General features: G+C 54.6%; 2 protein-coding genes across 3 annotated transcripts; both read left to right on the top strand.

The window, feature by feature from the left end:
• The first annotated feature begins 7447 nt into the window (after positions 1 to 7447).
• On the top strand, positions 7448 to 14112 carry LOC119811891 (keratin, type I cytoskeletal 42). The gene is made up of 8 exons (XM_038326047.1): positions 7448 to 7909; positions 9948 to 10030; positions 10139 to 10295; positions 11399 to 11560; positions 12114 to 12239; positions 12470 to 12690; positions 13843 to 13889; positions 14015 to 14112. Exons 1-8 carry the CDS (start codon positions 7448 to 7450, stop codon positions 14110 to 14112), a joined length of 1356 nt encoding a protein of 451 aa, XP_038181975.1.
• A 2052-nt stretch (positions 14113 to 16164) lies between these two features.
• Positions 16165 to 20910, top strand: LOC119811900 (keratin, type I cytoskeletal 17). Of its 2 annotated transcripts, XM_038326070.1 has the most exons (9): positions 16370 to 16442; positions 16487 to 16596; positions 17582 to 17664; positions 18027 to 18183; positions 18756 to 18917; positions 19465 to 19590; positions 19681 to 19901; positions 19990 to 20012; positions 20816 to 20910. In XM_038326070.1, the coding sequence occupies exons 1-9, from the start codon at positions 16370 to 16372 to the stop codon at positions 20908 to 20910; spliced, it is 1050 nt and encodes a 349-aa protein (XP_038181998.1). The 2 variants fall into 2 exon arrangements, with proteins under 2 accessions (XP_038181997.1, XP_038181998.1); XM_038326069.1 differs by having other exon boundaries at positions 16165 to 16596.
• Positions 20911 to 23015: the final 2105 nt, after the last annotated feature.

Genomic DNA, 23015 nt, shown 5'->3' on the forward strand with positions numbered 1-23015 from the left:
GTGACCAGAAGCTGCGTTTTGTCTGTAAAGGATTCCCAGCGCAGCAGAGGAACAGATCTCCTTAACAAATCTAGTGCCAGTGAGAACGGCTAGCCCTCAAGGACTAGAATGGGTTTGAGGAATGTATTAGTTTCCTTTTGCTGCTAAGATAAGTGATCACCTCAGGGACTTAGAGACACGCAATTACTCCCTTTCGGAACTGGAAGATAGAAGCCCAAATCAAGGTGTCACGATGGCTGTCTTTCTCTGGGGGCCCTGGAAGAATCTGGTCCTTGTCTTTTCCAGCTTTAGTGGGCTGCTGGGGTCCTCCACTCAAGTCCCTGAATCACTGACATCTGCTTCTAGATTTGTGCTGCCTGACTCTGTCTCCCAGGTCCTCCAGGACCCTAGTGATGACAGGGGAGTCCCATCTGCAGAGTTCCTTTTGTTGAATAATGTATAGATCCCCAGGTTCTGTTTGGGGTTCACAGACAAGGAGGCTTACCTTCCACGGCTCCTGAGCCTCATCCCTGCAATGTGCCTACTACCCCTTGTATGTCCATCATACCCTGTGGGTAAAGGTCAGACAAGCCTAGCCTTCTTGTTCTGCACAGGAAGGGGACTGAGGTGAAGCGTGACTTGCCTGAGGCCACGCTGAGTCCAGCTTGGACACCAGGTTCTCAGACTTGGCTTTCAGAGCCCATTTCATACATAATACAGTCAGGATTATAGATTGGGTGATGTCTGGGGCACGTGAGGATGGTGAGGGAACGGCTGACTGTTCCTCAGAGACATGCTTGCTAGAGAAAGCACATGCCTGTGGCACACTGATGACAAGACCCGGAGCTTTGAACTGAAGAACTGGGGAAGGCAGCTGAGCTTCAGGGTTTGAGGGGTAGGAGTTGGGGGAGACGGAGGCAGCGTGTTACACGAGCCTCGGATGCTGCAGGAGGCTGTTTTGTCCTCAGCAAAGTCTTCAAAGAATGGATGAGGCAGTGGCCTATGGCGCCAGGGCCAGGCAACTCTGAGCGCTAGCCCAGAAAAGTATAACTTCCCCTTTTCCTTTTTCTATGGCTCTCTTTTGGAGAGATACTGGCCAAAGTATTGGCCAAAACCCAAGTGTGTTTATTTTTCTGGCTTTGAGTTCTCTCATTGTTTCTCAGAAGTGACCCTGCTTTTGGCGTATAGCTGCCTGCTGATCTCCGTTGTTGAACACAGCAGCCCAAGTCAAGCGGGATGGCTTTCTCCCCGCCTCATCTCCATACCCCTCACCCCAGCACTGCCAGGATTTATGTCTTACCTGTCCCTGGTCTTCCTGACTCATCTTCCCTCGTTCTCATCCTTTGTCTCCTGTCCCCAGGTCTTCCCTCAGAGTCCTCCTTAGGTTTTTGGGGTCATTCCAGCCTTCCCTGTCTGCTTTCCCTGTCAAGAAGGCTGGGGAGTCAGCAGTGGGTTGATGGCTGCTACCCTGAGCTAGCCTCCACCTGGGGGTAGAAACACCTGACACACCAGCCCTGGACAAAACCAAATCACGAGGTCCCAGGAGCTGGCAATAGCGAAGAAACTCATCCATCAGCAAGGAAACTTCTCTTTGCAACAGATGAAGGTTGTTTACAGAAACCATAGCCAATTAAAATGCAGAGCTATGGAGCCCAGTCTCAATGAGTACATCTGCTGTGCAAGTCCTGCACCTACAACTCAGGGAACATTGGGGAGGAGGGGGCAGAAAAACCTGTAGGAGCCAGAGGAACAGGGAGTTTGCCTGCAACTGTGTTTCCTAGGAATGTCAGAAGCTACATCCAGAAGGTCTCACTAACACTGCTGCCTAAACACGAACTGGAAACGGATAACAATACACACGCTAATGCTTCTGGGGACCTGGGGAGTCCAGGGAGGGGGCCATGAGACCTCGGTCAGGGAGGGGGGCATGAGACCTCGGTCAGGGAGGGGGGCCATGAAACCTCGGTCAGGGAGGGGGGCCATGAGACCTCGGTCAGGGAGGGGGGCCTGGGGAGTCCAGGGAGGGGGGCCATGAAACCTCGGACAGGGAGGGGGGCCCATGAAACCTTGGTCCTGCATGAAGAACTAGTTACGGGCGGCTAACGAAGGTTGAGAGTGAGTGAAGCAGTCCTTCCCCAGGGACGAGCACACCAACTGGCTATCCGATACCTAATGGTCAGCCCTGAAGACATACATACAAGTACCATTACACAGACCAAGCTGGTAGTATTTAGATATTGAGGAGTATCCGTAAATACACATAAACATATGCACATAGCAACAGTTAGTGAAAAGTAGAGGTTATGAATTTGGAAGAGATCAACGAGAGGTAAATGGGAGGATTTGGAGGGAAGAAAGAGAAGGGGGAATTGATGATGTAATGATAACCTCCAAAAATAAAAGTCCATATTGGTGCCCCTGTCGTCTGTATTGTTTTGGGTCACCCATCATAATTCCTGGAAACTCGCTAGAGGGAGGTGGTGGCGGGGTGGGGCAGTGGGGAAGAGGTGGCATCGTTCCCCATCCCCCCACCTCCAGGGATCCCCCAGGGACTCTGGAGTGTTCAGAGGCATCAGGGGACCCACTATCCCTGCCTCTCCAAACTGGGAGGAGCCATGCGGCGCATGGCGCGTTGTGGGCCCTAAGGAGGGTGGAGGGTGTGGTTGCCTCTGGAGCAGGAGACAAATCATTAGTGGGAGGACCTGGGTGGGGCTGGGCCTCCTTACCGAGCCTGGAAACTGAACGGAGGAAGAAGAGGATTCCTCTTGAGGGCGGGGCTGGCAGGTGCGGCTGCTGGCTGGAAGGATGTATTCTGAGGGGTGCCTGGCCAGGGGTGGGCAAGGGTGGGGAACCTGTGAGTGCCTGGATGGTTCAGCCCATCCAACACCTGGCAAAGTGTCTCCAGGTGAGACCGAGGTCTCAGTGTCTGCGTTGGAAGGGGCAGGTGGACCCTCGTGAAATGATAACGTCTGGGTCATTTTCTCATCTTCCAAGCCAGGGTTCCAGTAAGAGACTAACTAGACAGAACCTTTCTCACTCCCAGCTACCGATCTGAACCTTTATCCTTGGTCAGGGGAGGTTCCTTCCACCCCAGCCACGTGAACAATTCCACAAGCTCTCATTACATACACATCTTGGTCTAATATAAGATGGGCCTCATCCTAGGGGTTGATCTTGGGGGGAGCTACAGGAGCCAAGGTCAGATGGGCAGATGTGGCATGACCTCTGCCGACATGGATAGCCTTTGTTAAATGTCGACTGTATCCAGAGCCTGCCATTGATGGAGCGAAGGTGCGCAGGCCAGTGTAAGCAGTCAGCCTTGCCCTGACTCCTGCGCTGAAGACTGGGGCAGGGCCTGCCACAGTTCTCTCCGGAGCCTGCTGGCCTTTCAGCAATCTTTGGAATGAGGCTGGGAGTCTTGGGTGGTAGTCCAGCTTGGGGTCGACTCGCAGGGTTCTGGGGAACATCCAGTGGTCTCCCATTTTCCCCAGGGACTTCCTCTTGCCTCTGTCTCCACCTGAACTTGGCTCCAGCTACCCCAGTCTGGTGTGAAGGAACCCCTTGGATCTTATCCTCATTCCTGTTCAGCTTCAGTGTGGGCCCAGTTGTTGACAGCTGCGGGGGCAGCAGGGGCCTCTCCCTGCTGGGGCGGAAGGCAGGCCCAGGCAGGAGACATGCTGGGCCACGGGACTTCTATGGCCTTTAGATGCCTGGATGGGCCTCCTCCTCTAGCAGGCAGGGTAGGAGATGCAGATGTTATGGCTGGGTTGATCCAGCCGCTGCCTCTCTGCTACCTCCGTGTTCTCTTAGTGTTTTTGAGAGGATCTGAGGGAGAAGTTCCAGGTCTTCCCACCTCTGGCCAGGGATGGCCTTGCCTTGCAGTGGATTGTAGAGAACTTCTTGGAACCCAGAGCCATCTTGGGCTGTGTTTAATTTTCCTTCTGTGGATCGGACCTAGGGCCTTATACATGCCAGACAAATGTTCTTCTTCTGAGCCACATCCCAAGCCCCTTTGGCATTTATCTTTTAAGTTTCAGATTTTTAAAAATTTTTATGTACATGAATGCTTTCCCTGCCTACATGTCTGTGTGTCACGTATGTGGCTGGTCCTTCGGAGGTCGGAAGAGGGATCGGGTCTCTGGAACTAGAGTTGCAGATGGCTGTGAGCCACTATGTAGGTAGTGGAAATTGAACTCAGGCCCTCTGCAAAAGTAACAAGTTCTCTAAACTGCTGAGCCATCTCTCCAGCCCCTTATTTCATTTCTTAAAACTTAATCTATGCCATGGGTGGTGGCACATTCCTTTAAATTCGAGAACTTGGGAGGCAGAGACAGGTAGATCTCTGTGAGTTTGAGGCCAGCCTGGTCTACAGAATGAGTTCCAGGACAGTCACAACTATATAGAGAGACCCTGTCTCAAAAAACAAAACAAATAAACAACTCAAAATCTAAAAATAAATAATCACCACCAAAACTCCAAAATAAACAAAAAAATCCATTTACTTTGTGTGTGTGTGTGTGTGTGTGTGTGAGTGTGTGTATGTGAATGTGTGAGTGTGTGTGTGTGTGTATGTGTGAGTGTGTGTATATGAGTGTGTGTGTGGGTGTGTATGTGTGAGTGTGTGTATATGAGTGTGTGTGTGTATGTGAGTGTGTGTGTGTATGTGAGTGTGCGTGAGTGGTTCAAGCCTACCCCAGTACCTGGAGGTCAGAGGAAGGCCTGCAGGGGTTGGCGTTCTTCTACATTGTAGGTCCTTGTCTCTGAACTCAGGCCGTCTTGCTTGGTGATAAAGACTTTGACCTGCTGAGTCATCTTTCTAGCCTCCCAGTTTTTATTTTTTATTGTTAGATAGTCTCACTGAGTTGCCCAGACTGGCCATGTTTACTCTGTAACCTAGGGGAGACCATGCATTTGCTGCTCTTCTGCCCCTGCTTCTCAAGTAGCTCAAACAACAGGCCGATGGTCCCCATCTGGCCCGTGCTCCACACCTGGCCGGTGCTGTCTTGATTTTGCCCATTATCTGGGTAGGACGGGCTAGCTCGCCTGTCTGTCAGTGTGTGAGGCCTCTCTGCACTGTGAGATTAGAGCAAAAACCAAGAAACATATGGCCTAGAGAAGTGTGGCCTGAAACCCGCTCTCAGGGACAAGCAATGCCACGGGCCCAGTAGGTGGTTGGCGTGATGGTAGTAGTGGTGGTGGTGGTGGTGGTGGCGGCGGCGGCGGCGGCGGCGGCGGCGGGGCGGCGGTGGTGGTGGTGGTGGTGGTGGTGGGTTTAAGTTGGGGCTTTTGAAGAGAAATAGAGGGCTAGTCGACTATGTTTCTCCAACTAGACCCTTGAAGCTGGGCTCTTGGGTCATTGGAGGTAGAAACTGGAGATCCTTCTTTCCTCCCCAGATCTTCGAAGGAATGTGGAGAGATGGTTTTAGCCAGGATTTGAGAAAGCTGAAGGTTGGGTGGGCTTGGGGCTGGAGTCCTGGAGAAGGGACAGGGTGACCTCTCCCCCATTCCCCAGCAGCTGAGAGAAAGCAGAGGAGCAGGAAGCCTGGGGAGGGGCTACAGGGAGAGGGCTGACGGGCAAGGTCATCCGCAACTTGGCAGGCCACTCCCCAGAGTAACCCAGAGAGTGGCCAGAACAGGGGAGTCAGACAGCTCATAGAGGAGAGGGGGTTCTTGGGAGAGTAGCTCCAGCAGGGATGAGGGTGGGCCCCTTCTCTAAGCCTTTCCCTGGGAGGGTGGTGGGAGTAGAACCTGTTTCTGGCCCACTCAGGTGAATGCAGGTTTTGTGGGGCTCCTTTCCAACTCCAAGACAGTCTAGATTTCCAGGAAGTCCTTCTTGATGTCTAACCTCGTGGCCACCTGGCATTCCTCTGTAGTCTTGGTTCTGTGCCTCCCCTGCGAATAGCTTCACAGGCCAGGCAGCAACAGGATGAAGCCAGTGCCCTGGCCCTCCCTCTCTGGGAGCTTTTACAGCTCTTAACCTGGTGTCTCAGGGGAGAAGCATCTTCCCGTGAGAGCCCACCACTTCAGAGCAAGCTAGCTTCTTTCCAGGAGTTCTGGGCCATATGGGAAACTCAGCCCCCTCCCTGTCCCTGAGTGTGGGCAAGGAGCCCAGGCCACCCGTGGGCCTCCCATCTCTACCTCTGAGCCTGGGGCCTTGGCCACCCCTGGAGGCTCCACATTCAGACAGGCTCTGCACAGACGCCAGTGTCCTGGCAGCGCCTAAATCATTAGCGCCGGTGAGATTAGGCCACTAATCTCCCTGTTGGGTGGAGTGGGTGCCAGGCTGTGGGACTGTACCACTCCCCTACAGGGGTGGCTGCTGACTACCAGGACTGGGATGTGGCTCTTCCTTGGGGCATGACTCCCACTCAGGGTCACCCTGGCAACAGGCCTGCTTTTCTGTGGCTTACCCTCCCCCGGTGCTATCTCTGGGAACCCTCTGGGTCGGCTTTCCTCAGTTGTGGGGGCAAATGAGTGGGGGCGACACCTTCTCTCTGGTCTTGGGCTATCTCCATCCACTATACCCACTTTCTATTTTGCCACAGCTTTGCCTATGCCAAAAGGCCTCGGGAGGGAGTGATGATGATGATGAATTATTACTGTGTGTGTGCACATGCCATGGTGGGCATGCAGAGGTCAGAAGGCAACTTTGCGGAGTCGGTTCTTCTGCCTTTATGTGGGTCCTGGGGAATTGAACTCAGGTCACCAAGTACAGCAAGTGCCTGCATCCACGGGGCCATCTCATTGACCCTGATTCCCTTCCATAGATGAAGAAGCAGAGATGCTTTTATTTGCTTCCAGAAAATCTGGGGTCTAAAGCTCCCCTTGGCCAGTGGCCATGACTCTTCTTTCTTAGTCAGGGGTCCCTAAGTTTGAGGTTGTATCTTACTTTGAAGGCTTGAAATAGTTTCCAGAAAGCTGGGGGCTCCCTCCACTTAGACTGAGGGGCCCCACTAAGACTATCATGTACCAGGAGTGAATATCCACGTCTTTCTCCCTAAGATCCTGGAATGCCAGGTGGGGGGCCAGATCAGCTTCCTGGCTCCTGGGCCTGTGGAGCCTTGTTTGAGGCCCTTCCCTGCTCTTGGGCTAGATTCTTTGGACTCCCCCCGCCCCCAAGAATGAGCTCAGCTGCCTAATTGAGGTTGAGGATGGAGGATCACCCTGCCCCCGGGGCTGCAGCTCGAATACCATCTTTGTTCTGAAACAGAACAATGGACCACTAAGAGGTCACTGATGCCCAGGCTGGACAGACACAGGAGGGAGCCTCAGGATACGGGGTTGTGTTACACAGGTCAAGACCAAGCCTCAGGCCCTGGGTGGCTGACTAGGACAGAGACAAATTACAAGGCTGGGGTTTTGGCTTGGACTTCAAGGGCCAGGGGCTCAGTCTTCCTTCATCCTGGCTATAAAGAGTAGCCCATGGTCTCCATCCACTCCAGACTCTGTTACCTGACCTGCAGATACCATGGCTACCACTACTAGCATCCGGCAATTTTCAAGCTCCAGCTCCGTTAAGGGCCTTTGTGCTCCTGGCGGGGGATTCTCCCGGATGTCCTCTGTCCGTGTTGGGGGCGCTTGCCGGGCTCCCAGCCTCTTGGGAGGCGGCAGCTGTGGCAATATGTCGGTCACATCCTCCCGCTTCTCAGCAGGCTTGGGAAGCAGCTATGGTGGCGGCTACACCTGCAGCTTGGGTGGGGGCTTTGGCTCCAGCTTTGGTGTGTCGGATGCCCTTCTAGGGGGTGGTGAGAAGGAGACCATGCAGAACCTCAACGACCGCCTGGCCACCTACTTGGACCGGGTGCATGCCCTGGAGGAGGCCAACACTGACCTGGAGGTGAAGATCCGTGACTGGTACAAGAAGCAGGGCCCTGGACCCGCTCGTGACTACAGCCCCTACTTCAAGACCATAGAGGACCTGCGGAACAAGGTGGGACCCCTACTTACCTTCCTTCTGCTGTCTGCCCAAAGTCCTGACCAGACTCACTCCATCCCCATAGCAGAAGACATTCACTCCGTCACAGACCCCCATCCTTTGGCCATTCATCTCTCCCTCTCTCACATCTCTGGGACTAACCCTGAGCCTGTGGGATGTCCTGGACTGTGTATCCTTTGGGAACTCTCCAAGGGGATGGAGGAGAACTCTTCTCTTCCCAGGGATTTTGACTGGAGTGGGTGATGGAGGAAGGATGGGGCAGCATCAGGACACTGAAGGCAGCTGAGGGCATTGCAGCTAGAGAGACTAGCCTGATAAAGGGTCTGGGAGGTGGGTGGCATCTGGTATGGATGCTAAGACACGAGGCTAGGTGTTATCTTTCCTCTGGAGCTACTCTCCTGCTGCCTCTCCCTTCTCCAGGTTGCTCTCCCTGACGAATGGCTTTCTTCTTTCCCAGAATCTTGGTGTTCAGTCTATGCCCTGATTCTTAGGTTGACTTCAGAGTCTGGGTGTTCTCAAGGCTGCATTAGTTGTGGGTCTCCCTCCCTCTTTCTGCTGGCTACTTTGGGTTCTATTTTTCCACTCAGACTGGAAGCTAACCTGACTGAAGAAGACCTCCTCTCTTCCCCTTACATTTTTTTTTCTTGATCTCTAAGAAAATACCTTTGGCATTCTGCAAATGTGGCTGCTCAGGTCTTAACACAAACATGTTCTGGGAGGGTCTGGGTACCGAATCCTAGTGGAAGGCAGGGAACTGAGGGTTACCGAGAGTCAGGCTGGCCCCAGTCTGGTCCCAGGCAGCTGTGAGGCTAAGCCAGGCTCTGGGGTAGAAAACCAGCCCTACAGCAGCCCACTGAGGGGCTTTGTCTGCTCCTGCCCGGGTCTTCCACCTGGCAGGGGATTCTTGTAATCTCCCTTGGAAGCAGAGCTCCTGGCTGTGCCAGATCAGATACCAGGCTTTGTTGGGGCAGCGGGGAACCCAGGGGAGTCCTGGTGAGTCAGTGCTCTGCACTTTGGGGTTAGCTGGCATCTCATCACTATCCTCATAGCAGAGCCCCCCTCCCTTAGGTTTCCATACCACACTCTCGGTGTTGTGGTTAGGCTCCTGGGTACACAGGTGGTGGGACCAGGCCTCTGCAGGCAATAGATGGTGAGGCAGGAGGATGGAAGGAACCTGACCCTTAGACTCAACCCAGGTCTCTGCATGAAACTTTGAGCCTGGAATGGGGTCTTGGAGGGGACTGAGGTGGCCCTAGACATAGGATGGTTCTGGTGGGACGTCTTCCTCCTGGGTCAGCCTTAAACCACGACAGTTTCCTCCTAGCTCCTGCCACCAGGTGAGTTTTCCTTTGCACTCCTCTCTTCCTCCAACTCCATGACCCTTCCTTGGGACCAGCCTTGGGCATTTCCAACAATATCCACAGCAGCAGTAATAACAAGAAACGAACTTCCTGTATCTTCTCAGGTTCTGCCCTGGCTTTGAGGAGGGGCTGGTCATAACCTCATCAGTCAATTAATTAGTCACATAATTAATTAGACAAATATACCCTGGGGGCTTACTCTGGGCCAGGCACTGTGCCCGGGTCTGGGGAGTCCAAAGAGAACCAGACAGGTATGGCCTTGTTCCCAGGCTGATCTGAGTCCAGTCGGGAGAATCTAATCAAAAATATAGTGGAAACTCGGACAAGGTTGTCTCAGAGATGGAGAAGTGCTGTGAGAGAGATGAGGGAGGGGAGATGGCTGGGCTGAGCCTGGCGGTGAATTAGTTGGGGATAAGGCCCAGGCATTTTAGACCCCATGATGGCAGATGGATGCCTGTTTCTTTATGTCATGGTGTCATGTCCCATCATTCGGTGAGAACTTGGAGGGGGTGGCTGGGCAGCTCCTGAGACCACATCTGGGTGTTCAGAGAAGGAGGCCACAGGGACCCTTATTGTCCATCCTATGCAAGGCTGCATGCAGGTGGGGTATAGCAGAGCCTTCTGAGGCTATGCGGTAGGTACTTGCTCATGGGGCCCACCATCACTTCCAGATCCTGGCAGCCACAATTGACAACGCCAGCATCGTGCTGCAGATCGACAATGCTCGCCTGGCGGCCGATGACTTCCGCACCAAGTGAGTCTGTGCCCACTGGCTGTCCCCGGGGAGCTGGTGCTGGGTTCCTGCTCTGCACAGAACACAAACATGGTGTGTGGACCATGCCCCCTACCTTCAACCCTGCAGGTATGAGACAGAGCTGAACCTGCGCATGAGCGTGGAGGCTGACATCAACGGCCTGCGCCGGGTGCTGGATGAGTTGACCCTGGCCAGAGCCGACCTGGAGATGCAGATTGAGAGCCTCAAGGAAGAGCTGGCCTACCTGAAGAAGAACCATGAGGAGGTGAGGCCAGCTTTGGAGACATTAGAGAAGCCCGCTGTGGCACTGGGGCCACAGAACTTCTGATGGCTGGGTCTGTGTCCTGGGTCCAGTCCTCATCATCAGTGGCCTCACCAGAGGGTTCCTAGCCCGGTGCTGGCTCAATGAGTTCTTCTTCCCAAGAGCCTTCCACTCCTACCTGCAGGCTTGGCTGACTGTGGGGGACAGTTAATTCACTAATGAGTGAATCAGGCTAACACATTGTGCTAATTATTATAATTAATTATAACAAGGTACATTTACCCAGCATTAAAACCGAGCCACTGCAGTGACTGTCAACATTGTTGGGAGACAGAGGCGCTTTGCCCTCCTCTTTTGGCAGCACGGAAGTGGAGGCCCAGAGAGGGTTAGAGACGTGCCCAGCTCTGCACAGTGTCCGGATCGTGTGTCTGTCTGATTTGTATCCACCCACCTATAGATCCGACCTCCACACCTCCGCTACTCCCCACCCCCTGATTCCTTTTTCTCGAGACTTCTGAGCTTTATGTCCCCAGAGTGCAGTTCAAGAATGGAAGTCAAAGACCCCACTTGGGCTCAAGCAACCGTCTGGTCCCGCCTTTGTGGTTTTCTTCCCAGTTCCACACTGCCGGTTCTGGACGGGGAGAGCCTGATTCCCAAGGGCAGGACACCCAGAAAGGACACCCTTAACTTTGGGGCCAAGTGCAAAATTGCTTCTTTTCACCAGACCAACATTGCTTAACAGGGTCTGGATTGGACTGATGCCACCGTAGGGTGGCTAACCCCTTGTTTATGTTATAGGTTTGATAGCTAAGGGACAAGGCCAGGGGTCAGGGAGTAGGACTAGGTTGCTTTCTCTTTCCTTCTCCCTCACTGGAGAAATACATTTCTCTTATTTCACACAAATTGGAAAGCAGGTGGTAGGCACCTTTGTGTCATTGTGTGTGGTGGGAGACTGATGGAAGCCACAGACCCTTGAATACGAGACAAGTTGTCTATCTGTATCTTTACATGGGAGCTGCTGGCCTGGCTATCTGCTTGTTTCCCTGAGGACCAGGGTCTCTTCCCAGAATGGCCTTGGGTGACCTCCTGCTGTCCTGTCTGCCCAGGAAATGAACGCCCTTCGTGGCCAGGTGGGCGGGGATGTCAGCGTGGAAATGGACGCGGCCCCGGGTGTGGACCTGAGCCGCATCCTGAATGAGATGCGTGACCAGTACGAGAAGATGGCGGAGAAGAACCGCAAGGATGCCGAGGACTGGTTCTTCACCAAGGTGGGTGGCTGTGTGGGGCAGGTGTGCTCCTGTGTGGCTGCACACGCTACCTGCTGACATGGCCTGGCTCACTCTCAGACTCTTTGGAAGCCACTCGGACCAGTGTTCAGGTTTCCAAGTAAACGTGAGGTCTGGAGAAGCTCAGACCCACAAGGTGCTCCCCTATGGTGCTCCCCTATGACTCCGGCTGTGGCCTGGGGAACTGATCCAGGCCACCCAACCTGGCTCAGGCTCCACCCACCACAGGTGTTTGCTGCATGGGTGTTCTTGGATATGTAGGTCATGCCTTGGCTAAATACTGAATGAACATCTGTGGGTTCTGGGGACAGTCACTAGCACACCAATAATATCAAGTGCCTGCTTTGGGGTGTTGTGGTTCAGCAGGGTCCCTGGCAGGTGCTAGATCCATAGCACATGTCCCTTGTGGGCACAAAGGGGCTCTGGTCTGAGGCCAGAGAGGGGTAGTTCTGGGAGGATAGGATTTAGGAACAATTCCCATCCTCTATCCCCTCTGAAAACCTTCTTTAGTCTCTATGCTCACCCTGCTTTCCAGACGGAGGAGCTGAACCGCGAGGTGGCCACTAACACGGAGGCCCTGCAGAGCAGCCGGACGGAGATCACGGAGCTCCGCCGCTCTGTGCAGAACCTGGAGATTGAGCTGCAGTCCCAGCTCAGCATGGTGGGTCACCATCCCTGTCCTGCCTGGTCCTTGTCACTTCTGTTGAGCCTTGCCACGTAGAACGCCCACTGGGAGAACCAGAAACAACCTGTTCAGTCCATCCCATGGGACTCTCTGCCCTAGTTACGGCCTAACTGTCCTGGAAACACGTAGAAGTCACCCCGGTGGGACCACTCTCTGGGTGTCTTCTGTGGGGAAGGGTTCAGCTCTTGTCTCATTGGGGGCCACAGAAAGCATCACTGGAGAACAGCCTGGCAGAGACAGAAACACGCTATGGAGCCCAGTTGTCGCAGCTGCAGGGCCTCATCAGCAGCGTGGAGCAGCAACTGTGTGAGCTGCGCTGTGACATGGAGCGGCAGAACCACGAGTACCAGCAGCTGCTGGATGTGAAGACCCGGCTGGAGCAGGAGATCGCCACTTACCGCCGCCTCCTGGAAGGAGAGGACACCCAGTGAGTGGGGCTCTCAGAGCCTACCAGGATGGGCTGGACATGGCTTTGTCCAAAGGATATCAGCAGTTAGATGCGAATGTGGAGGTGTGCAGGGGTGAAACGGAAGGGGCGTGGTTCTGACCGTGAGGGCTATCATCAGATGCCAACAGTCCGCGTGTAGGCTAGGTCTTGTGGGCCATGGGGAGCCACGGAGTGACGCTGAGCAGAACAATGGCCACCTAGATCTTTGGGAATATTTGCTTTGGCTGTAGAGGGAGACATGGGCCAGAGTGGAGGAGGAGCGATGTCAGGAGGCTGGGACAGGGAGTCTGGCTAGCTGACAGTCTTGAGAGCTAGGGGTGAGGGTTGTACAGATGGAAGAGAGGTCTCCCTAAAAACAGCAGGATGGGATGCCCAAGTATATGTGAGAGCATGGCTCACAGTTTTTATTCAGTAAACGCTAAGGGAGTATGTGCAAGAGTGGGAAGCTTTGACCCTGGGTTTCTGGTTTGGATGACTGGTCTGGTGTGGTTGGTGATGTCATTAGCCTAGTCAAGGTGAGCTGCAGGGCAAGTGACACTTTGATTTAGAGTTGGGAATGCTGATCAAAGTCTCCGTGGGAAGCCAAGCTTGTCCTGGGGTCTCCGGGCTTAGTACACATTCTAGCTTTTCTTTACCAGTGATGGTGAATTTTGTCTACTGTCTAATCAGTCTCTCTTGCTTTAAATGGAGTCTTTGGAGCCTGTCCTAGAACTAGCTCTTGTAGACCAGGCTGGCCTCGAACTCACAGAGATCCGCCTGCCTCTGCCTCCCGAGTGCTGGGATTAAAGGTGTGCACCACCATCACCCAGGTTTAAATGGAGTCTTATTGGGCCCTTCAGGATATGGAAAATCCAATGGTTCAGCGTCTCCTTGTAAATCCTGGTTTAGTGGCCACAATATAGCCACAAAGTGCCCTTGGCTACTACTTTTCTCCCTCCTATTTTGAAGAACCTGTGGCATTTGGTCCTTGGCTTGTGTTGCTCTCTGTGAAATCCTAGTTATGATTTCTCAATTTGTGGGATACCTCTCACTCTTTTGGGGCCTCCCCAACTACTGATCCCTCCCAGCAATGCTCCCAGGACCCTTCTGGCTTGTGGCACCTCCAGACTCACAGGTCCTTTCTCCCTGCAGCCTGGCTACTCAGTACTCATCCATGACCTCGCAGCCCTCCCGAGAAGGTAAAAGTCTATTCTGTCTTGTGTATGGGACACTGGGGGAGATTAAGGGTGTTACAGGCCAGGAGGCAGGTTTGGTAGGGGGTCTTGCCTGAGGCTCCCTATGCCCCCTCCTCTGCCATCTGTAGCCATGGTGACCAGCCGCCAGGTACGCACTATTGTGGAAGAAGTTCAGGATGGCAAGGTGGTCTCCTCCCGCGAGCAGGTGCACCGCTCCACCCACTGAGGACCCTTTCTGCATGTGACAGCCCAGCCTCAGGGGCAGAGGCTGCAGCTCCCTGTATCTACTGCCGTGCCTGAGCTCCCATGAGCTAGCTGTAGCCCTCTGTGTGTGCTTTGTGCTCCCCTTTACAGAGGGGCCCTGGGGTTAACCCCAGGAACCGCTAATAAAGCTTTGAAGAAGCCTGATCCTCGAACTCGTCACTTGTCTCGTCACCGGCTCAGGCAGTGTGGGCTGAGGGGCTGAGGCAGGTTCACTAAGCGTCTGGTATTGCTTATCCTCTGCCTACTTGCTATGCCCACTTCATCCAGGCCTGGGGTGCCTTAGAAGTCAAGAAGGGAGGAGGTGGGAGGATTGAGGGTGGAGGTATGGAACATCCTGTTTCTAAGAATCTGCCTCTAGGGCTGTTTCCTGCTGCCGGTCCCTTGGAGGGCCTACAGACTTTCTGGGTACCACACCTGTTAGAGGACACCTGCATCAAAACAAAGGGACAGGGTCTGGCTGGGAAAGGTGACTTTCTTTCCCAGAGTGGTCGAGGGCCTTGATGGATGAGGGGGTGGCCAGTCTGGCAGTCTGAAAGCCAGCCCAAGAAGCCAGACCGGCTCTACCTGGCTCCCTGGGGGTGTGTGTGGGGTGGGGCAGTCGAGTTGTGTGAGTGTGGGGGGCATCTTGTTTGCTTTGGTGGCTTGGCAGCTTCTGGGCCATTGGGGAAATCCCTCCCAGCTGCTGATGGGGGCTGTCTAGACCTGTCTGGGAGGAGGGACCCATTAGCAGCCTGAAACAAGACCATGTTCCACCCAGCAGGCCTCCCAGGACCCTGGGACCCAGGGCTGGGCTTAGGATGGTAGGTGGGGCTAGGTGGTGCCTTGGGGTGGGTCCTGTGGCCCACCCTGGGGAATCATGTTATGGTCTTTATTGTTGGGGACCTGCCTAGGGTGGGGTGGGATAAGAGCATTGAGAAGGGATATCGTTTAGTTTTCCTCCTGTCTGGGACCTCAGTTGTCCCATCCTCCTAGATCTCTCAGGAAACAGAGGAGGGTGAGGAATATGGAAGGAGACAACCCCTTCATGGTTCTACAGACTCCCTTTAATAAGGCCCCATCCCCACACATAGCTCTGTTTTCTCCTGAACCTTTAGCTGAGCTCTCTTCTGCCTACCTGGTCTTGGAAGTTGTCCTGTAGGAAGGAAATGGGGAAAGGTCTAGAAGAGAGGTCTGGGCTTCCTAGGGGACCCAGGGATAGGGACCATTTCAGAAAACTGGACAGGGGAGGCCTCATCCCAGGGTGTGTCCCTGGGTGTTGGGGCTGCTTAGAGGAGTGACTTGGGTTGGGGGTGCTGGAGCTGAATGAAGAGCAAGGAAGCCAGCCCACTGCTTGAATGAGCTGGGCCTGTTTGTACACCGCATTCCTTGCTAAGCTCCAGTTTCCTGCCTGGCTTGGCTACTGGAGTCTTGAGGCTGTTTCTGTGTTGTGTGGTCGGCCTGGTGGGCTTAGATCTCAACTCAGGATGGGTAACGGGTCTTTCTGACTCCCCAGTTCCCAGACCCAGGCTTTTCACATATATGGGGTGGCACGTTGAGAAGGGAAGCCACCTTAGGTGTGTGTGTGGGGGTGCCAATTCCCCACCTCATTTTCCCATCAAGCTGGGGTGGCAGCTGCCTGGGAGGGCTGAGAGGAGGTGACGTCGTCAGCTCCTCTTGTCCGTATTAGGTCATGGGAAAGCGTAGCTGGAGGGCCTGCCTGAATCACAGGTGACAGGCCCGAGACCAGAGACAGATAGACACACACGCATGCGATCACGACACCCAGCACAGGGTTTGGTGAAATGAGGCAGAGCCCCAGTGGTGGGAGGGGAGGGGGCCCATAGCCACCTGGGAGCTGGAGGGTAGCCAGTGGTGATGAAAGCCCAGGGGAATGGAAACAGCAGAGAGCCTGTTGTAATCGCTACGCCCACTGGCTGCCCTATAAAGGAAGCGGGCGAGCCCCAGCGCAGCACGCACCTTGGCGCCTCTCTTCCTCCCAAGCCCTCCAGCTCCACATCCGTTGCCTGCTGCCACCATGACCACCACCATCCGCCAGTTCACCTCCTCCAGCTCCATCAAGGGCTCCTCTGGCCTGGGTGGCGGCTCATCCCGCACCTCCTGCCGATTGTCCGGCAGCCTGGGTGCAGGCTCCTGCAGGCTGGGGTCAGCTAGTGGCCTGGCCAGTGCCCTTGGGAGCAACAGTTACTCCAGCTGCTACAGCTTCGGTACTGGCAGTAGCTATGGTGGCAGCTTTGGGGGTGTTGACGGGCTGCTGGCTGGAGGGGAGAAGGCCACCATGCAGAACCTCAACGACAGGCTGGCCTCTTACCTGGACAAGGTGCGTGCCCTGGAGGAGGCCAACACGGAGCTGGAGGTGAAGATCCGAGACTGGTACCAGAAGCAGGCCCCAGGGCCAGCCCGTGACTACAGCTCCTATTACCACACTATCGAGGATCTGAAGAACAAGGTAGGGTTGCAGGCAGGAGGGGCATAAACCACCCACCTCCTGCCCTCATCAAGGCCTGGAGTCCATAGGGGCTGCCATAGGGCCGCTAGACTCTGGTTTGGCATCTAGGAGCTTGTGTGACCCACATTTTTCCTTGTGGGGGCAGTTGACTGGACCAAGAGCAAGCTGGCATCATGGGTCTCTTTTGGAGTGGCTGTTTCCTCCTCGGGCAGTCCTGAGGCCTCGTGTCAGTGATGTCTAGGCCACGAGGGCATAGGGGAATGGCTGGTTCTGTAGAGTGGAGCCTGGATTTGTGAGTGTCCCTGTGACTAGGGGTTTGGATGTGGGGGGGCGGTCCGAGAATGTGCTCCATAGCAATCCTAAGGGAGGAAGCAGGAGGGGGCGGGGCACGAGACTCTCATGGGAAATGTTTCAGGGGATTTTCCTTTTCTGGCGTCCTTGGCTTTTCTTTGTCCTTTTGTCCCTCAAGATGATGGCTCAGCAATTTCTAAAGTGGGGCTGAGAACCAGAGCCCAGATTTACCAGGATTAATGATTTCTGGTGTGGGGTTCCTGCTGGCTAGGGAGGGCTAGGTCCTCTAGCCACCTTTTTAGAGACGCTCCCAGTGATGCTTTCTGGGGTGCAGAAAAATAGGGGGTTCCTTACAGTCACACCATGCTTTCTGGAGTTCAGGGACAGCTTTTGCCCTGAGGCTGTTCCAACACTCTCCAGCTCTGTTCACCTCCAGCCCGAGGCCTCTTCAGGTCTCAGGCTGGCATAGAGGAGGGACTGCATGAGCGGGCAAGCGCTAGGGTCAGGTTTCATGTTTCAGCTCACTGGACTCCCTGCCAACAAGGGCAAGCCTGCGTAGGGTGTAGGTGGCAGGGAGAGGGGTTTTCTCTGAAGGCAGTGAATCCCAGCCTCCAGTCAGGAAGCCTGGCTCAGAACACGGGCCTGGGTTGAGCCACTCTAAACTCAATGACCTAATGGTTGGCCATCTCCTCAGATCCTAGTGGCCACTGTGGATAACGCCAGCATCCTGCTGCAGATTGACAATGCCCGTCTGGCAGCTGATGACTTCCGCACCAAGTGAGTCCCAACCAAAGGGTTACAAGCTGATGGGGGAATCTGGGGTACCTTTCCTCATCCTGACTTCCCAGAAGACAGGGATGAGAGGTCCTGGGAGCTGGGAGCTGACTCCTTAGTTGGATGAGCAGAGACAGCAACTTGGGTTGGAAGAGGAGCAGGCAGATGAGATTCAGGAAGCCAGTAGAGGTCTTGCCTTGTGATAGTCCCTGGATCAGGATTGCAATTTGCTCCCTTCTGTTCCAGCCTTGGATTCTCCCTCATATGTCCTTCCAGCTCTGGCACAGGGAAGGCAGGGGATGACACTAGGTGTCATACCTGTGTGTTAGAGTAGCCTGGTCTGAAGTCTCTGGTTCTCACTGCAGGTTTGAGACGGAGCAGGCCCTGCGCATGAGCGTGGAGGCTGACATCAACGGCCTGCGCCGTGTGCTGGATGAGCTGACCCTGGCCAGAGCTGACCTGGAGATGCAGATTGAGAACCTCAAGGAGGAGCTGGCCTACCTTAAGAAGAACCACGAGGAGGTGAGGGGGACAGGGTCAGCAGGTCAGAGAAGATGAGGTGTAGGTGGCAGAGCCCTGGGGCTCGGCTGTGGTTGAGGGCGTGGGAGAGAGGTCTTGTCAGGCTTAGTCATCCTATAGGGTTGCCCTTTCTGTGGAGCCCTGGTTTCTGTGGTCCAGAGCTTCCACACATCCCTGCATCTTAGGGACCTCTTGGGCCTCATAGAGGCCTCCTTGCCTGTCCTTGCCTCGCTCACAATGACATTAAGAGGAGGGAGATGTGCAGATGCTTGTTTTAGTTTCAACTGTTAAACCTGGGCTCCACACAGGCGTTTGGAGATTGGAGGGAAAGTTTTGGGGGGACAAAGACCTCGAATAAGATGTCCCTGGAGAGCCCTAGTTTAATGAGGGAGGCCTAGTCTGATGGTGGGGGGGTAGGGTTCACGCAGAACACCCCCCCACACACACACCCATAGGAAAGTCAGAGGGAAGAGGCTGGGCAGATCAAAAGATCTTAGAGAAGGGACCCAGACCTAGGTGTGGTCTAGGAAGGCTTGGGAATGTAGGACCAACACCTTCCTCCCCTCCTCTCATAGGAGATGAATGCTCTGAGAGGCCAGGTGGGCGGTGAAATCAACGTGGAGATGGACGCAGCTCCCGGTGTGGACCTGAGCCGCATCCTGTCAGAGATGCGTGATCAGTACGAGAAAATGGCAGAGAAGAACCGCAAAGATGCTGAAGACTGGTTCTTCAGCAAGGTGAGAGCTGTTGCAGTCCAGACAGGTCACAGGGGCCTGTTCCCCAACAGTAGCATGCCACCTTAGGGGTTCCCTACCGTGGTCAGACTGTGTGGACTCTACAGAGTCAGGACTGCTCATTGCATCAGCAGAGCTGGTGTAATCTAGTCAGTCACCTGGGGGATGAGTGGGAGGTGCCTCGTGGAATCAAGGGAGAAGGGTAAAAGCCTTGGGAATTTCCACCTTCACTTAAGAAGCCCGGAATCAGCACCAGGGGCTGGGCTACATGTCCTGGCTGGTTCTTAAATATCCTATTCTATTGCCTCCTACTTGTAGAGATTAACCATAATGTTTCAATGACATGTTTCAGGGCTTGGGAAGTGAGGAGCTTGGGGACAAGACCAATACAGACCCAGGGGAGGTCAGGAAGGTGGTCACAGCTAAGGGGTGGGATGTGAATAGATAGGGTGCCTGTCTGGACTCTGGGCTGAGCATATTAGGGGGCAGGGAACATCTGACTAGGGGAAGGGTCCAAGCTCATCCTTCTAGTCCTGTGTCCCGTTTGTAGACCGAGGAGCTGAACCGCGAAGTGGCCACCAACAGCGAGCTGGTGCAGAGCGGCAAGAGCGAGATCTCTGAGCTCCGACGCACCATGCAGGCCCTGGAGATCGAGCTGCAGTCCCAGCTCAGCATGGTAGGGTTGCGGCTGCTATACACCGGGATGGGTCCAGCCCCTGGGAGGCAGTTCTGCTGATCTCACTGACCATCACCTGCTCTCCTGCAGAAAGCATCTCTGGAGGGCAGCCTGGCTGAGACAGAGAACCGCTACTGCGTGCAGCTGTCCCAGATCCAGGGGCTGATCAGCAGCGTGGAGGAGCAGCTGGGTCAGCTGCGCTGCGAGATGGAGCAGCAGAATCAGGAGTACAAGATCCTGCTGGACGTGAAGACGCGCCTGGAGCAGGAGATCGCCACTTACCGTCGCCTGCTGGAGGGAGAGGATGCCCAGTGAGTAGAGGCCACGGGGTTAGGATCTTAGGGATGAGGAAGGGACTCTCAGACTTTATCTGATCTCTCTCATGTTTTCTTTTTTCAGCCTGTCGTACAAGCCAAAAGAACGTAAGGATCTTGGTGACTGAAGGCTGGGGTGGGGGGGGATGCACAGGGCAGAAAAGCTGCTTACACATCGCTGAGCCAGGGTCTTTAAGGGGTTTCAGGGAATGATGGCTAATCCCCAGTAGGCACAGGAGGAATGAACCTTCTGGGGCTCAGAATTGATGCTCAGAGGAAAGATCAAGGGAGAAAGGCCGGTCTGATTAGAGCACGGAGAGAGCACCAGTTACCCTGGAGATGACAGTGACCAGTAGACCTCATCTGATGGATGGAGAGAACCTCTTTGTTCCTGGTACCCTATAGATGGGCCAGAGCAGTTTTGTCTCTGTGATGGGAGGTAGAGCTATGGTCCTTGACCTGTAGATCTCAGTCTCCTGGTGGGGAATAGCATCTTAATTCTGGGGGCTTCTAGTCTAACAGAGATGATGAACCTCTGGATTTTTTCTTGGGCATCTCCATGTGGTGGAGGAGATGGGAACATATCCCAAGGACTGGAGACTACAGAGGAGTGGATATAGGACTCATTTCACACAGCACCCAGTCTACCTAGCTGCTCCCTTAAAGGACAAAGTGGTTCAGAACCAAATAGCCTGTCTAGGCAAGAACGGCTCACACAGGGACCCCAGCAGAGCGCAGGGTGCAAAGGAAGCAAGTGAGGGCAGGAGGGGTGTATGCAGTGTGATGCTGAGAGAGACTTTGCAGTATCTGGGAGAGGACTGGGATAGGATGCTGGCTTCCATGCAGGGGACCGAGGGCTGAGAGTGGCTTTCTCCACCTGCCCACGGCCCGAATGTCTGTTTCTCTTGTAGCCGTGACCACCCGCCAGGTGCGTACCATTGTGGAAGAGGTCCAGGATGGCAAGGTCATCTCATCTCGGGAGCAGGTGCACCAGACCACCCGCTAAAGACTCAGCTCCGTCTGGACAGCTCCTTGAGGCCAGCCAGAGAGAGGCAGCTTCCCTCTCTGCTTGGTAGCCTGTAGCCTCCTCCAACATCAGCCTCCTGCTTCAGCCTCAGCCTCATGCCCCTGCTTGATGCCATTAAAGCTTGTTGATCTGATGTGAACCGTGTCCTTTGTTCTGAGCACTGAAATGACCATGGTGACACTGGTGTGTGTGTGTGCACGGTAAAAAGTCATCATTATTCTTGCGGATAAAGGCCATGGGTCAGCTTAGACTGGAAAAGGAATGCTTAACCTGCTTTGCACTCCATGAAGTCATCTCCCCCTGGTGGGATGGATAGTTCAGGTCAAGTCAGCCCTGGAGTAGAGGCAGTGCATCACACATCACGGGTGGCTCTAGGTAGTCTTTTGTTCCGTAAGCAGTCTCATGACCTCGGGCCCTCACACAGTTCCGTCCTTCCGAGCAGTCTCGTTTCTCACCCATAAATGGACCGGAAGATCTCAGGTGCAGGAGCCTGATTCCCCAGGGATGACTCATCCAATCTGGCTCCTCCCCGAGAGAGGAGGTGGGCCAGGATGGCGAGAGGCACACCTACCCATGTGGGTAGAGTAGGTGGGTTGAGGGCTAGGGTCCTGTGGGAGTCTGAACCCACAAGAGAAGCTTTCACGGCCTTACTTTGGGGATGAGTGGGAGGCCTCTGCTTCTTGGAAAAGGCAGGTTCCTGCAGGGATGGAAGGAAGAACGGGCTCTTTATTTCCGTGTCTCCTCACGTGAGCAGTTAGTCAAGGACAGGGCGAGCTGGGGCCCTGTGTAGGGATATGACAGAGAGCATTAACCCTCTCCCTGGGGGTCGGTAGCCTTGATTCCTCACCTGGAGTGAAGGTGAGGGAGGGAATCTGAGTCCTGGGATATAGATGAAAGACACCTGTACTTAGGATCTCCTGAGTGTCAGACCAGATTCATTCTTGTGGCAGTTGTAAGCAGCAGACACAGGCACATCCTTGGTCCCTTGATGTCTTCTTTTGAATAAAATCTGGAAGCCACTGAGCAAGGCAGCTGCTTTCCTGGTTTTCTTCAAGGACAGGGGGTGGCAGAAGAAGGGGGACCCTGTCTAAATTCTAAATTCAATACAGGGATTTGGGAGTGGGGAATCTTGAACCAGCACCCCGAGAGACCTTCTCTCTTCCAGAACCAAGCGGTGAGAGTTGAACCTAAGGGCAAAGGCACTGGAGGGGTCACAGTGCCAGAGGCCTGATGTGGTGAGAGCTTGAGGTCAGAGGAGGCTGGTGTGGAACAGCTGGAGGCAGTGGCAAGAGCGCCAGCTGCTGGGTGTGAGGACTTTGGGGAGGTCACAGGCCCTTCCTAGACCTCGGAGGACACAGGATGACAGGAGAGGTCAGGGAGCGATGCCAATGCTGACAATGTGGGAATGATGAGGGGATGTTGCAGCAGCATCCGGGAGCCTCAATGCTGCCCAGGCTCTGTGCCTTCAAGCTGGCACTTCTCAGCTGCCTGCCAGCAGGGACAGCTTGGATGGAGGGCAGGAGAGAAGCATACTCCCCCAGTCCCTGCTGCACATCCGGCCATAACCAGAAGAACCAGCCTGAGCCAGGATGGCTCACTCTGGAGGAGTGAGCTCGTTTACCTGAACCGCAGTCCCAGAAAGCAGGGAGAATTTGGGGAGAGGTGCTCCATTGTGTGGATAGGGACTCCGAGGCTCTGACAGGCCATGACTCAGCTATTTTCCTGGAGCCTGACTTACCAGGAGAGGACACGGGGAGGGCGGAGCAGATCCCACTCTGTTCCAGGAAGAGAGCATGGCTCCACCTCCTACCTTCCCTCAGCTCTGGAGCAGGAAGGGCTTTCCCCTTCTGGAGACTCTGGGGATTTGCTCTCGCAGGTATGAGGAGGAGTCAGTGTGGGGAGGACAGGAGACAGTCCTGGACCCTGGTCCTCCCCAGGGAGAGCAAGCAGTGTGTTCCATGGGGAACCTCCATGGAACAGCTCTGCCTACGTCAGATGGCCATACTGAGTGGCTTGCTAGGGGACTGTGTTGAGAATGTTAGTGGCTCTGTCCCAGGGCACCTCAGACAGCTGCAGGCTACTGG

Source organism: Arvicola amphibius, chromosome 4 (assembly GCF_903992535.2).
Source record: "Arvicola amphibius chromosome 4, mArvAmp1.2, whole genome shotgun sequence".
NCBI classification, from domain to species: Eukaryota; Metazoa; Chordata; class Mammalia; order Rodentia; family Cricetidae; genus Arvicola; species Arvicola amphibius.

What these genes read in the sequence shown, in the direction of transcription:
- LOC119811900 (XM_038326069.1), top strand. Translation starts at nt 16,165, where the DNA reads ATGACCACCACCATCCGCCAGTTCACCTCCTCCAGCTCCATCAAGGGC. An exon ending in TCGAGGATCTGAAGAACAAG is followed by an intron (nt 16,597 to 17,581) that starts GTAGGGTTGCAG and finishes CCATCTCCTCAG; the next exon opens with ATCCTAGTGGCCACTGTGGA. An exon ending in TTAAGAAGAACCACGAGGAG is followed by an intron (nt 18,184 to 18,755) that starts GTGAGGGGGACA and finishes CTCCTCTCATAG; the next exon opens with GAGATGAATGCTCTGAGAGG.
- LOC119811891 (XM_038326047.1), top strand. Translation starts at nt 7,448, where the DNA reads ATGGCTACCACTACTAGCATCCGGCAATTTTCAAGCTCCAGCTCCGTT. An exon ending in GCCGATGACTTCCGCACCAA is followed by an intron (nt 10,031 to 10,138) that starts GTGAGTCTGTGC and finishes TCAACCCTGCAG; the next exon opens with GTATGAGACAGAGCTGAACC. An exon ending in CTGGAAGGAGAGGACACCCA is followed by an intron (nt 12,691 to 13,842) that starts GTGAGTGGGGCT and finishes TTCTCCCTGCAG; the next exon opens with CCTGGCTACTCAGTACTCAT.